Source organism: Sinohyriopsis cumingii, chromosome 4 (genome assembly GCF_028554795.1).
Source record: "Sinohyriopsis cumingii isolate HCF-2022 chromosome 4, ASM2855479v2, whole genome shotgun sequence".
NCBI lineage: Eukaryota > Metazoa > Mollusca > Bivalvia > Unionida > Unionidae > Sinohyriopsis > Sinohyriopsis cumingii.
The window spans coordinates 57,154,499-57,171,048 of NC_142964.1; the positions used below are offsets into that span (position 1 = coordinate 57,154,499).

Consider the following 16,550-nt stretch of genomic DNA (forward strand, 5'->3'; position numbering starts at 1 on the left):
CCCATGTAACAATATAAAGTTAACTGTCATGGTTTACAAATCTTCCCAAAATGGAGTTGACATGGCACATAAAGGCAAATCTAGGTCCTACCAACTGTGTTAGAATATGTTGAATGATTCTAAAGCTACGCTGGTTACTGAAGTATCATCAATTTTCATGAGGGACCAATTTTCATGGTTTTCGTTGTTGCCCCGAACCACAAATTTAAATCCCTAATGAAAAATGATCCATGTAGGAGGATGACACCCCCATTTTCTTACAGTGTTTTATTCCTAGACATTAACACATACACTACTAGTATTTGATAAATCAAGGTCAATACTGCAATCTAGTAATTAAATGTTAGCTTTTACATGTGTTTGTTTTATTTTTTATAACAACCTCTTGAAACAAGAAATATCATTATATATCGATAAGGTATCTGATAGCTGTACTTTTATACCCGCTGCCTTAAATCGATATGTGAGGTAAGTAAGGATAGAGAGGAAATAGAGAAAAAGCTTAAGGTATTCAAACAATATTAATACTGAAAATGAAAGAAAAAATAATACAAAATAACAGTATATGAAACTTAAATTTAATGATTATTCAAATCGATCCTTCATTTGAGTACAGCTCTTGTTGAAAGATTTAAATCCTTTTGAAAGCACATTTCATTTTATCCATACATTTTTAATCCAAAAAAAACAACAATCCTGTAAAATACTATAACTATTTCTTGAAACACTATTATTAATGAAACACTATATATATATATATATATATATATATATATATATATATATATATATATATATATATATATATATATATATACACTAATTACAGCAAAGTATTAAAGCTCACACTTCACAGAAGTTTGGACAAAGCCACTGTATCAACATCGTGTCAATCAAGTCTCATTGTGCTCACAAATGCTTCTCAGGTAAATAATCCACAAATTGCTCAAAACCAAATGATAATTAGGTCTGATCTTTCACTCATTGTCACATGAGCTGCAATTATCTATTCAACGTGAATTTACTTCATTAATGAGGTTGCAAGGTTTACTAACAATGTGCACTGATCGGCACCAGTAACATCTTTTTCTGTAATGGCGTCCATGACTTGTTTAGCATACCATTCGTGGAAGTGTGACCTTAATTCTTCTTTAATAACCGATTGGCCTAGTGTTGTTGGCTGCGTTGGCTTTCTGTGATGTTGAGCATTCACACACAATATGGCAAAAGTGATTAATCTTGACAGGTATCTTATTTGTGCTTATAGAGATGGAAGTATTGTTTTAATGTTGTTGGCTGTGTCGGCTTCGACTGATGTTATTCACTTGGTCGAAAATACAGTGCAAGTATTGAACTTGCCAGGTGGTAGTATTAATTTAAATACACACTAATATGCAAACTTTGAGAAGCAAAACCATGAATTACCCACAAAAATGCCTTATTTTACAAAACCACAAAAATTGAGTCCAACGAAAATAAATGATACTACATATGCAACATCCTATGTGAAGATATGAAGTTGTTTTTATGGGCCATAACTCAATTTAAAATATCGTTCATGAGATGGAACCCATAAAATGCACATTCGTGTCTATCAGAATGTGTTGAATATTTATTAAACTATGCTGGTTACAACGATATGTTATAGTGAAGATTTACAATTAATCAAAAGGGCATTAACTCTAGCAAAATTGGACCCGAAGGGAACAAAGCTCACAATAATATAAAATATAATAACAATAATTGTATTCAACTGATACAATAATAGAAATTACAAGAAAAACTTACTACAATATGGAGTACTTTCTTTACAGCATCATAGTTCAGGCCAGGAATCACTCCATATACTGTTAGGAAAGTGTCCCCTGCCTTTAGGGGAAGTATGGGGTAGGTAACAGTATGTGCATTGTTTGCCTTCACCAGGACTCGCTTTGCTTCAGACTTGGTCCCCATCTTTGTTGAGGAACAAATAGTTGTATCCCATGGCTCAACATATACACTGACCTATAATAAATATTTCATAACAAGCAAGTTTATTGAATTATTGCTACCCACCTAATATAGTGAGGTCACTAAAAGTATATAAAAAATAAATCTAACTGTGACATTTGTGATAATGATGTAGACTTACTTGGCAGACATGGACAGTGGCCAAAATTTCAATGCTCTGTTTCATGGGGCCTTAGAGTAGAAGATTACACTCTGAAGTTTTCCATTTTCCCAATGTTAATCCTTGTGATAAAAAAGAGATCCAAGTGAGGCTGATTCTACTCACGTGAGTAGCCTTGAATGCAAACTGGTACTGAATGTATAAAATGCCATAATGCAGATTATAAAAGCAGATGCCAAAACCTATTTAACCAAACATCTCAAACTTGCTTCAAATAATGAAGCTCAAATAAAGTAGAGTTTTTAGCAATAATTCTATGACAAAAAAATGTATAAACTTGACTTTAGCATGGCTTGTAGGAGTATATTTTTCCCAAAGCAAAATCTTTTTCTTAAAGATAATAAAATACAAGCAGAAATTCTGATGCTTAGATACATTTATCAGTGTGCATCAGACTAGTTTTATAAATATAATCATATTACTATATTATTATCAGCTTAATTATTATTAGTACTTGTCACATTACCATTCCATTTGTTCAGTTTATATTACAAATTACTAATTATGATCAATGTAAATTACATAAACTTTTTAATAATTTGTTCTATTTAAATTTATGAATCTTGTATTTCTAAAATAATCTTTCATTGTATCATCACAAGTGACATATTCTAAAATTAAAACTGCTGTTATATATTAAAGAAGGCATTAATTCTAAAAGCTATTAAGGATTTAGATTGATGTGTGTGATTTGGAAGTTTAACTTAGCTTTAATAATTTTAGTCATATCGCTACGATGTCTGTAGTGTGGCAGTTTATAGTGATGTCTAGCACTGGGGCATCATGCGGCAGACATGTGGTATGATGTCCCACCCAGTCACATTATCCTGACACCAGACCAACCAGTCCTAACACTAACCTCTTAATGATGAACATCAAGCGAGGCAGTCATTGGTATGACTCCGACAGGGATTGAACCTGTGACCTCCCACATCTGAGACTCTAACCACTAGGCCACCGGGCAGTAAAAGTTATTAAAGAAATCAAAGACATAATGTATCCCATACTATTGATATGCAATCAATTTGTATGTTAACCTTTTACCTCATAGAGCATTGTGACAAAGTGCAGTGCACTATAAATAGAACACCTGTTATCTAGTCGACAGCATATGCATAGGCCTGCCTGTGAACTGTTAAGCAATGTAGTGTATGTTACGTTTAACAGCAATTTTAACCATTTTACATTTTTGGTACACATCTATTATAAGTGGGAAAATTTAAAAGTAAAGTTCAATTATTATAGCTGTGTAATTTTTTTTCATGGAAGAATTTTTAATGTGCTTTAAAATCTTGAGAGAACTCGTTCACCGTCATGTCAGTGAGGCCACATGACCAACCGTAGCTGCCATTTCCCATACTCAAAATTTACATGTTTTTTGTCTGCGTCTACATCACTAAGTCATCTGAATTTGATAATTTATAAAAACTAATTGCTGCCTACATCAATATCAGAGCCTTTACCCAAGTTATTGAATCTTTCATAGTTGTGATTCTAATCGTGAAAACTTCGGAAGTACTGAATGAAATCTGCGATGGCCATTTTGGAGAGTGGAGATTACGACCCAGTTACTTTAAATATCAGATATCGACCAGTGCATAAACAGCGACCACATGATCTAAGGTAATTATCATTCACAGAAATGAATGTAGTATCTAACTGGGGGGGGGGGGGGGGGCCAAAGGTGGCGCTATGAAAACCAGCTCAAAATGGCTAATGTTTACAGCAGGCTTCAAAGGGCGCTTCCATCTGAATGGAATAGAGACATCAAAAGGCGCTTCCATGCAAATGGAGTACAGGCATCCAAAGACGCTTGAATGAAGTAAAGGGTTAATAGATAGTAAAGGAAAGTTAAGAGATACATAAGATTTAGTAGTGAAGCTGGCAAAAATAAAATTGTATGTATTACACTTCTAGAAATAAATCTAAAATTGTTAAATCCATGAATGAAATGTTTTCATCCACATTTTTATTTTGAAATAAAAATTTAGATTCATTTCATTTTACAAGGTGTGATGAAAAAATATACCCCACTGCAGTCAGTGACAAACATGCAGTTGGATTTTGTGTCACTTATGACATTTGTCACATGTCTCGAGATACTTGCATTTGTTAAATGTATTATTGCAAGCAACAATAATTGCTTCGAGATATGTTTACATAAAAATCAGTATTAAAAGACATCTGCCTTCCAACAATTTTCAAATGAGAAAACAAGTTTTCCGTTAGTTTGACTCCACTGCATAAACAGCATTTTCTTCACATTAAAACATGAACATTATAATATTTCAAGATCTTGACAATTATTGTTATGCCTTATTAATTAAAATATCTCGATAACATTTATATCTTTGAAAAATGAATGATGTAATTAGTTGGATAAAAGATACTGCCAACATATTATTTTAAAAAGTCTTTTAAACCTTTCAAACACTAACATTACTTTTTCGTTGCCATAGCAACCAAAGCAAATCTATAATTATGTATCATTCATTTTCATTATGAATAGTATTGCTTCCATATCAATGAACTATAAATATAATTAAATGGAGAAATTATATAAATATTGCATCATCCAAATAATTATTGCAACATACTGAAATGTAGAGACATGTTTGAAAGTAAAGTTTTAATTATCTAGCATAGGCCTTAAAATAATGAACTGAGGATATGTGAAATTTAGAAAAAAATTACCTGTCCATGTACACATTCAGAATAACTATATTTGACGGAAATGTTTATATTATGTTAAAATTTTTGTCACAAAATACTTTTCTACCATTTTTCTCTATTTGGTTGCTATGGTAGCCATGAACACATCATTTTCACGGACATTTTTAGTGTTAGCACTCTGCATGCATATATGCATCACTTTGTACAATAACACAACAATCTGATTATAAATACTAGTTTTGTAATTACTGTATGGATTTGGCCCAAAATGTCTGTATTGTTTTGAAACAATTCAGCATACACACAGACAGGCAGTTAGATACAAATCAGCACTGGTTTCAAGGTCATCCCAAAACAACACAGCACTACCACTGTTAAAATAACTCGACAGCCAGATATTTATGGTTTTAAAAGATTGGAAATTTAATTTGCGTTGTTTCTGAATTCTTTAGTAATTTTTTCACCCATGAACAAGAGGCAATATTGGTGACAGAAACCTTATGTGTGCAGAAATGACTGACAGCATTGCATATGACATTTCAGGAGTAATACCACGATCATTTTATATTAGAATTCATAAACAATCTCTTCCCCAAATGATAATAAATTTTTTACATGTTTCTTTTTCTTCTCTACAATTTTTTTTTTTCAAGTATGAGAAAATTAAAAGTATATGAAATTTCAGGAGTCATGCAACAATCAAGCTATCTCCAAATTTATGTTACAATGGAGCATGTTATAGCAGGGTCACACTCTAATTGATTGCACTGTACCATGTGTATACATGGTTTCAATATGAAATTATTAGACTTGAATCTCTTGACATTGTGCAAGTGCTATATACCATAATATAACTTAACAGAGGTCTTGATGATATATTAAGCTTACATATCAAATCTGTGACCTCTAGAGTGGTATATTAAGCTTACATATCAAATCTGTGACCTCTAGAGTGTTCAAACTTGAACTCAGTCTTTTTGCAGGGAACTGATATTCCTGAGTGATACAATTTTAAAATTTGGCACTGTGACAATCATGTTCTATGTAAGATTGGCACCATTTTCATTTTGGACAACCTAGACACTATCAGAAGACTTTTGCTGAAAACTTCATGCTGAAAAAACATCCATTCAGGAGAATTACTGACAAGATTTTTAATATGTTCATTCTGACAGCCATATTTGAGGTCATTTTCATAGTGTTTTCATTCGGAGCAACTACATATCATAATTATTCTTCTGGGAAGAATTCCATGACAATATGACTTGCAATAACAAGATTTTCAAGATGGCAGCCATGTTGGCCATACTGGATGTCAGATCTGCACCAATTTCAGGTACATAGTATCAAATAATCATTGTAAGAAGTCTTCTGATGAAACTCTATAGATATGACCATCCATTCTGGAGGAGTAATCATGACAAGATTTTCAAGATTTTGAAGCACCATTTTACATCGGGACCAACTAGACATCATGCTGATACAACTTCCCATTCATGAGAAATAGCAATAATAAAAGTTTCAAGATGGCTACCATGGTGACCATATTGGACATTAGATCAGGACAACTTTCATTTTGGACCAACCAGATATCATAAAAAGTCTTCTGGTGAAAGCTCCATGTCAATATCAGTTTCCATTAATGAGAAGTAGCAATAAAAAGATGGTCACCATAGCGGCCACATAACATGTCAGACCTGCATCATTTAGGGCCAACCAGACATCATAAGAAGTCTTTTAGAGGAAAAATCATGTTGATATGACCATCCATTCAGGAGGAATAGCAATAACAAGATTTTCATGAAGACTGCTGTGGCAGTCATACTAGATGTCAAATTGACACCATTGTTTATACTGGACCAACTAGTCTTCTGTTGAAAATCTCTTCTCAATATGACTTTCTGTTCAGGAGTAAAAATAAAAAGACAATCAAAATGTCTGCTGTGGTGGCCATATTGGATATCAGAGCAGCACATTTTCATTAAGGATTAACTAGACCATAGGATGAATTTGGGTGTAAAATTTCATAGCATTTATCCAAGCAGTTTAAGAGAAGTAGCAGTAACAAACTAGTACTTATGGATGGACAAATGTCAGAAAACAGAGGTTGGTTAACAGAGGACACATTATGAAAAACGGACAACAGGTCATTCCATAAGCTCTTCTGATAGGGCTTTCAAAAACCATGGAAAACCCGGGTACCCGATGACAGCCCTAATGACCAATAGACCTAAAAATATTTGTACTGTAAATTACAACATACCATGATTATTCAAAAACTCTCAAGTTATTCTGAAAAGGTATTGTGGCTCTTATTCATGATGGCTCTTGTTCTTAATTCAAGATGCTGATGATTTAAGATTGTTTAGTAAATGTAATCAAAAATTAGAATAAGTTCAGCTAATCACACCTCTTTTTTTTCACATGAGAAGTTTGTCATACAAGTCTATGAAGGGTGATCAAAACCAAATAAAAAGTATGGTTTTTGGAGTAGTAACAAGCTCAGCCAATCAGGTGCAAGATTACATTAATATTACGTATGGATCTCACTTACTAAAAATGTTGATGATGCAAGCCCATATTGCATGTTTGATCAAATTGGGATCATAGGTATGGTAGCAGGGCCATACCATAAACTTGCTTGACCGTATGGCCATGTGAGCTAAAAACAAATTTATACAATCCAAAAGTATATGTACTATTTTTTTAAAAAATTGCATACTTACCCAATGATCATTAACATCATAGTTGAAGATGGTTACTTTAATATTCATTTGTTCCAGACGAACTGCTTTATAAGGGAGATCAATCTGGAGGAAGAAATTCTTCAATGTTTTGAATGTAACTGGCTCAGCAATACAAATACCATATTCTGATGACATCCCAATAGCCTGTACCCTCCATTCAGTTATTGAATGTGGTGTAGATCGTTTCAAGTCCAAAACCCCACTGGAACTGTTGCAAAAAAAAACAAAAACATTATTTCAGTGGCACTGCTACCAACATTTAGCCAACAATCAGAGAACAGATAACCACTTACAATAAGAAACACATTTCCTATGTACATGAATACTAAGAAAGTAATCAAAGATAACTACATGCAACAAAATAAAAATTTACTATGTGTATGAATAATAAATACATAAATAATACATGTTAAATACATCAAAATAAAATACACACTTACCTTATACAGTATAGTAATAATAAGTAATTTTTATTTTATAAAACGTTTTTGGTCCCCATACTAGGTTGACCATTGGGTTGGGGAACCATGCCATGGTCACCTTATATCTGACATAATCCAGGGAAAATAAATATAGTGTGGGAACAAATAACACACACACACACACACACACATTCATATAGTACACAATCTCTTTCTAGAAATTACAAATATACAGCAGCTAGGTGACACACTGTACACTATAACATGATGCTATTAAAACAAGTATTTGACTTAGACACATTCTTAGCTACTGTGGAATGATGGTTCTCACTGTTTCCAAATCAACATAAATGCTTCTTCTTTCCTTTCAGATTTAATTGGAATATATTTTACCAGATTATAGTGGTCTTTAAGAAAACCTTTCAACATATCCAATCTAGGTATATCCCCTTTCATCCAATCTAGGCATATCACCTTTCATCCAATCTAGGCATATCGCCTTTCATTTTACATACAGATGGAGCATTTGGCTAAATGAAAGCAAAAATAAATAGGTTGTTCATATGTTCCATATATTGGATCTGTAGTAAGATTTAACTGTTTTCCAATTTTCTAGTCTTGTACATAGTCATGTTGAATAGAATCCACATTTTCCAAAACAATACAAGCAGAATCTTTACAGCACACTCACCCCATGGCCTTATGGACATTAATCATTTGGTTTAACTGGTCTAGCTCTATGGTCTATGTAAGTGAGAACAGGCATTTTGTGTTTATGCAAATTAATTAAATGATTATTTACAGGACTTACAATTTTTTTTTTTGATTTTGAAAATGCTGATATTAGAGACATGATAGTAGATTAAGTTTTTCTAATTAGCAAGAGTATCTTATTTATAGATTTTAAAGAAATATATATTTTCTACTTGAACTATGACAATCTTTGCCAACCCTTACACTTAAACTATATTTAACATTTATATTTTGAGGAAGAGGTTGAAAGTGAGTGTGAGTCTGACCAGATATATTATAATCATTTATATGTTTTCAAATCAGCTTCTAAGCAAATCATTAGTGAGATATCACATGTTTAGTTTAATGTAGGAAACACAGATCTGTGTACCAAAAACAATCAAGCCAGTTATAGAAATATGATATCAGGATGTCTCCTGTTAAGTCCGCTAGGATGGTATATATAGAGGGAGCTTTTGAATTTGAAATAAATATGTAACCTAGATGTTTGTTTGTTGGCTCTACCAGCTAATTCCCCAATGTAGCTGCCACCTACCCCACACAGCTACAACAGATCTCCCAATATTACAGTTTTTGCACTTGGCATGGTATCTATATTCGCTTTATGCTGAATCCAATAGGACACATCATTCCACAGCCTGATTATCAGTGACATTACATTCCCAAAACAAATGCAGCATTGTTTCCAGGGCACTTGTACAAAATGTATATTTATCAGGACTAGACAATTTAATTTTATGCAGAAAAGAATTCATTAGTAAAATTCTATGAGAAACACAAAATTGAAAACATTGTAATTTTGAGTTTCTTGTTATTTTAAAAACTTTAGCATATAATCAGGCCATATTCAGATTGAAATTTTCATTCCATTTGTTTTCACTAGTTGCTTTAACATCCTTTTCTAAAAGTAAATTGTAATAGTCATTACATCCTTTACTGTTATAAAATATAATTTCTAAATGGTCTGACAAGTGTCGTTTTATCTGTAACTTTTTACACAAGGACTTTGCACAATGAATTATGCCTTGAAAGGCAAGGAAATTTGTGTTGAGACCATATCTACCTTTAAAGCTATAAAAAGTAAATAATGATGTAGTTCCCTAATCTGTAAGCTTATCACCTATATAGATTACATTATGTTCAAACCACTTACTATAGAAACTAGGTACCTTGTTCACCCTCACAAGGGAATTCATCCATAAATTTGTTTTCATAACATCTTCTCCTGTCCGGGGTATATTTACATCTAGTAACAGCTTCAAAAGGAGGCATATATCATGCCAAAAAGCATTTTTTCTCATTTTGGAGAAGGTCATCATATTTTCATTTCCAAAGAAACTGGTATCTAATCTGGTATATTTCATATTAAAGTAAATTGACCAAGTTTCTTTGAGGTGGAAGAACTTTACGAATCCATCTTATTTTCAAAGCTCATATAAATTTTTCAATATCTTTCATTGCCAAACCACCTATAGTAAAATTTTGAATTATACCCTCCATTTTAACTTGTTCACCTTTGAATTCTATATAAATGTGAAAAATAGTTCATTTAAGTCTCTGATATAATTTTGCGAAGGATTTAGTAATGAGACGAACAAACAATTAAGTTCTGGAATAATTAAGGTTTGCAAAACTGTTATTTTACCAATTGGTGTTAAGGATCGCTTTTCCCAATGTATTAAACAAGTTTTAAACATTTCTATTTTACTTTCAAAATTCATTTTTAACATTTTATCCAAATCTACTGAAAGCTTTATGCACAATAATGTAAATTCAATCACCTACTTCAACCTTAAACTACAAATTCCCCAACGTCAATCCAAAAGACTTTTAAAAATTCAGCTGTGAAAACATCTGGTCCTGGGTAGGCCCCGAGTGGCAGAGTCCTCTAAAGTGCTCCCCATTACAGATCACTGCCATCTCACCTCTGTCTGCATGGGTTTGAGTCTCGGATTCGGCCAATGTGGGTATGTGAGAAAGCTTGCCAGTAGCTTCTCGTGGGTCGGTGGTTCTTTACGGGGTTTTCCCAGGTTCTTCCTCCACCATTAATAATGGCCACCATGTATAGCATATTGTGTGCTGAAAAATGATGTTAAACCATACAACAACAACAACAATAATAATAATAATGAGGACTTTGTATAGCGCCTAATCTTTAGAAGCTCTAAGTGCTTTACAACATTAGACAACACCTATAAGATAAAAACATAATGATATGATTACAAACACAAACACCATGAAATTAGAAAACAATAGAAGAAAAAAAAAATGCTGAAAATATTTAAGGTAAGAAACATTATTAGGTCTTTAAGTTTGTTCTTGCAGTCGAAATAAGTGAGTTTTGAGAGCACTCTTGAATGGGATCACTGTGTCTTTGTGTCTAAGTTCAGTGGGCAATTCATTCCATGTTGCTGGGCCCTGGTATGCAAAAGAATGATATCGATATTACTTTGTTTTCATAGTGTGAATAATGAGTATACGATTGTCAGAAGAAGAGCGTAAGTATCTTGCTGGTATACACATGGGTGAGGTCGGATAGGTATGTTGGACTAGAGTCCATCAATGAAAAGTAGCACAGAGAACAAATTTTGTGTTTGATACTGAATTGAATGGATAGCCAGTGTAGGGTAGAGAGCTGCTGGGATGTGTGCTCTGATCGAGGTACTCTAAGTATGATCCTAGCAGCTGTGTTTTGAACTTTTTGAAGTAGATATTGAGATGAACCAGCCAGAATTGAGTTACAATAGTCCAGTCTTGAAAGTACTAATGAACACACAAGTGTTTTAGTGGCATCAACTGAAAGATATTTGGGAATGGAGCTGATGCATCTCAGCTGGTATTTCATGACAGACTACTTGGTGTTCTGGTAGATAATAACATATCATGGACTGAACATATCAAACATATCAGCAAAATAGTAAATTAAAGTTTATGACTTCTCAGCAGAATAAGACAATTTCTCCCTGAAAGGCACATCAAACTATTTTATAACAGTTACATACAACCCTACTTAGTCTACTGTAATACAGTATGGGGTAATTCAAATGATAAAACATAGCAAAGCTGGCACATCTTCAAAAAAGAACATTATGGCTAATATCCATCCAGAAACAAAGCAAGGAAAACTTAGATGGTAAGTTAAACATATTACCTATTAAAGACTGAATCTTTTTGAGAAAAGCCAAATTAATGTACAGGATATCCCATAATAGTGCTCCTGAATATTTACAATCACTATTCCAGTATAGGCTGCCTGGTAATACTTCCCACCTGCAATTCAAATCTACAAACAGTATACAATTCCTAAACAAAATAAGGAGTTATTTCAAAAAAGATTCCAATACTCGGGAACTCTGCTCTGGAATAGTATTCCAGTTGACATTTGAAATGCCCACTCTATTTCCTTCTTCCAAACCCAATATATCCAGTGGCTTCAAAGATGCAGCTAAAATAAATAAATTCCTTTGTATGAGGGCCTCAAGGTAGATTAATTCTTCGCTAATTGTTTTACACTCTTTAAATAAGGTCATTATTATTATTATACAACTGAACTCTGTCATGGCCTCAGCAATATCTAACTGTATACCAAATTTAAGTCCAACTATAATTTAATGAGTTGTTTTGCAAAAACCAAAGTGTGATGGACAGATGGAAGGACAGATTGTATGACAAACAGGCACAACTGAACATCCTTTTCTTTCCATGAAAAGCAGGTCATTAGAACAGTAATTTCATTAAAATTAATATATGCCTAAGCAATGCAATCTGTAACTCATTCTGGTAAAAGTGAACGAAATTAACAGCACATCTATAATTAGTTATTCTGGTAAAAGCAAATGCAAAGAAGAGCACATCTATAATTAGGATTCTGATGCATGTGTAATTATATGAAAAACAATCACGCATAAACATTTTAAATTTTACAGAATATTTCTTCAACTTCATGGACTGGTGCCTCAAATATATCACAGGTATACACATTTATAATATGCAGGGTTGTAATTGCTTTATGTAAAACATACATGTGAACTGATGTAGTTTCTACTCTCTGCAGATATAGTGGAATGAATACATTTTGTTGCTCCTCCATTTGACTAATTGTTTAATGAACATCTGTTAGTGGATACTGGCAACATAAGCATCCTGGTTGAGGTTTACCATTCAAAAGTCAGGCATGGGTAAGGATGTGTCCTATACATGTGACACAATACAACCTCATTCTCTTAAATTTTGCTATATAAAGGATGCCACTTTCCAACAACTGGTTTGATGTTCTGAAGCCTGTTTTGTAGAATTGTTAATTCAGACATTTCTTCCAAGTACTGCCAATTTATTCGATTTCATGGAGTAAAAAAATTTCATTGACTACTTGGCTTTCAAAAACCAGAAATTCAAAGACCAAATTAAATTTGAATTTTCAGTGAAAACAATTAAATCTTTTAAAATCCACAAAATTTTCAGTGCTTTCAAAAATGTAATTTTTCACAAGACAACTAAAATGGCATAGAAATACATGAATTCACAGAATACAGGACAATGAGATTAACAAGGGAGCAAGATTTAAAAAAATAACATTAATCCTGGTTGATAATGAAATTATCAGAACATTAAACTGCAAGGATCAGAAAGAATGCTGTAAATTTACAAAACAATACTTGTAACTATCTTCTAAACTCCAAGTTCACACATTCCCTATAAATCAGAATTAATGGTATTTTTTTAATGCTTTCTTAGTTTATATATTTCCCATTTTTTGTTTCCTTAGTTTGCTAGCTACACGCAACATACTGGGTGTGAAGATGTGAAGTTATTTACCAATCGTCTATTCAAAATGGCATTTACAAGACAAAACTTATAGAAGAGGCAATTAAGTCTATGAGAGATCGATTGTTGTTGTTGTTGTTGGGTTTAACGCCATTTTTCAGCACAATATAGGCTATACATGGCGGCCAGTATTAATGGTGAAGGAAGAACCCAAGAAAACCCCGGAAAGAACCACTGACCCACGAGAAGCTGCTGGCATATGACAGAATGAATGTACATATCAAATGACATCAAATTAGGTTAATGGCTATTAAACTAGGCTAGTCACAAGATTCTGCTTAGGAGGCGCTCACCAGTTATTATGTACTTTTGAGAGAGTGATGTATGTAAGGTGAAGTTGTTTGCATTTAAAAAATCCACAAAGGAGAGAATGCTGGCATACCTCTATGCCACATTAATGTAAATTAATGTGGATGATATTTCTTTGGATATTGTGCTTTTGGAAATTATACATGATCTAAGCACACTGGTAACTAAAATGACTGCCCCCCTTGTGCTAAAAATATCAGCCGAATTAGTCTAAAGTACACTATCCATAGAAGCAATTAAAATAGGGAAAATGAATTTTGCCAGACTAGATAATACCAGCTTCTGAAAGTGCAATGAATGAATTATCAAACATATAAGATGTAAAAAAGGTTATCACCTCTTTTTTCTACAATTTACCTCTGAAGTTCAGAAAGTGAAAATGACCAAGTGGAGGTAGCACTTTTTTGAAATGTGCACATCTGGAGTAAGGCCAAGCTGTATACTCTATAACCAACATTACATCCATCAATCATACACCAAAATAAAGGGAATCTTTGAATTATACATAAGATATACAAAGTCTTTTTTAAATACCCAGTATAACCAGTGAGGAAAGCCGGGGAAATTCTTTTTCTTTAAAATCCCTATGCAAAATACGAAACTGTAGAGTGCCACCTTAGTGGCCATGTGATATTGATGGCAAAATGGCAATAACTCTAACAACACTGTATCTGAAAAGGGAAAACCTTTAAAGGGCGCAACAACATATAATAGGTAATTTAACTGCTGGACAGCATCCAAGTCTTTGTAGAGAGTTGCAAAGCTTTGATGGTCACAAGGATTGTGAACAGAAAACCACAAAGACTTAAAAGTGAGACAGATAAGGTGATTATTTTGGGGCAACTACTTTTCTCTGTGAGACCCTAATATGGTAATTACTATAGGCCTCCATCATTTTTATGTGAGGCCCTAATAAGGGAAGCAACTGTGTAGGTTGTCTGCAAAAGTAATCATTCCTCAATATGGAATCGGGTCACAATTGGTATTTCCAGTTCAGTAGCCACAAATGTAGTTCTAGTCTATTTTTAGAACATTTTTTCCTCTCTCATTTTGGTGGTGATAGAAGAGTTTTATTTATGCATGTTTGGTAGGGATTTAAAGGTAATTGTTTATTCTTGACAATATGAGCTCAGTGTGTGCTTGTCCATGTGTATTTCGGAGACAGTGCACAGTGAGCAATAAGGCCATGGTGATGATGCAGAAGTGAAAGCTGTGTTCTGTTTACATGCTGCTCTGTTGACAGTCCAGCATCTCAAAAGCAGTGGGTCAACCTTTGACGAGATCTTCACAGTGAAGTCATCTTTGAAGGTATTTTAGATAAGCATATGATTTGTATTGATTGTCACACTGTGGAAAGGTCAGTACTGAGAAACAGATGAAGAGAACATATAGTAAACTTAATTGTGTTCTATGGCCATATTCAGCTGAATACCAGTATGATAAGACTATAAGGGAAATAACTCCAAATTACTCGACATGCAATTTATTGAAAGTATTTAAAAAGGTCTTTGTTAATGGATAAAATCCAATTCCAGAAATTTCCATTCACTTACCCAATGTTATGTTCTTCAAACAACCATGATTCTTCAAATTTGGATCTGACAGACAAAGTGCCCAGGTCTTTGGTTGCCTCACCAAAATCAAGCACTATATTATCTACTCCATCTGATCGTTCCTCAGGGAATATATCTGGAAAAATTAAATGCACCCAATCATGTAATAAAAAAGGAATCACTGTGTCTCCAGCCCATAAAATCCTTCACATGGTAACATATTTCAACAGAAACAAAATCCAAATTACAGGAACATGGCCTAGAATCTAAGCTATAATAATAATAATAATAATAATAATAATAATAATAATAATAATTTATTATTGTTATCATTGTTATCATTATTTATTATTATTATTAGTATTATTATTATTATCATGTATGTTTTGTGCAATGAGTTCATGAGGAATAATCTTCTGAGGTCCTTCAATGCAATACAGAACTAAAATAAAGAAACATGATTGACACCTATGAGTTTTTCCAAGGACTTTTGAAGGACATTCCAAAACATCCATGGATTATTTTTCCTAACAAAATTTTAACTTTCTCTGTTAATATTGTTTATCAGTACATAAGTCAGTGTAAAGCATAACAAAGCAGATAACTAATTAATTTACTTTCAGATCAATCTACCAGTGTAATGTGTCATTTGATGCGACCAGTTATAATCAGCAATTACTTGTCCTGCCACTGTTATATAGCTATACCTATTTTCATGCCAAAACTAACCGTCCATTTGATGTGAATATATCCTCTCCCAGAGTGGAGAAAAGTCAGATGAACTTTTGCACACCACTCTTTATGTCGCATGCACATGTGCGTAAGGTAGATATTGTCATCTTTTTCATGTACGCCATACTGCATAGACATCTGCCAAAACTATTACCAGAGAAATTATTCCTGTAGCAGCTTACCATTAATAAATGGTCTTCTTCTGTTGTTTTTAATTGATCTCAGTATTACAAATGTCTGTTTCTTTTTTTAAGAAACCATATCATAGCCTTTTCCCCGTTAAAACTGAGTTCTTTAAAAGGCTTCTGATGTTACCTCCTGTTCCATCTTTTAGGTGGAAACATGTTTCTAACATATATACAAAACA

The 16,550-nt window shown here is 33.2% G+C and overlaps 1 protein-coding gene across 1 annotated transcript in view; it reads right to left on the reverse strand.

Moving 5' to 3' along the window:
* Nucleotides 1–16,550, reverse strand: part of LOC149801209 (complement C3-like) — a 272,151-nt gene that overhangs the window by 177,313 nt on the left and 78,288 nt on the right. Inside the window, exons 10-12 of the mRNA XM_089956779.1 lie at nucleotides 15,452–15,587; nucleotides 7,570–7,798; nucleotides 1,789–2,004 (exon numbers count right to left, since the gene is read on the reverse strand). Coding sequence (XP_089812905.1) covers nucleotides 1,789–2,004; nucleotides 7,570–7,798; nucleotides 15,452–15,587 — 581 coding nt within the window. The remainder of the gene's footprint in view (nucleotides 1–1,788; nucleotides 2,005–7,569; nucleotides 7,799–15,451; nucleotides 15,588–16,550) is intronic.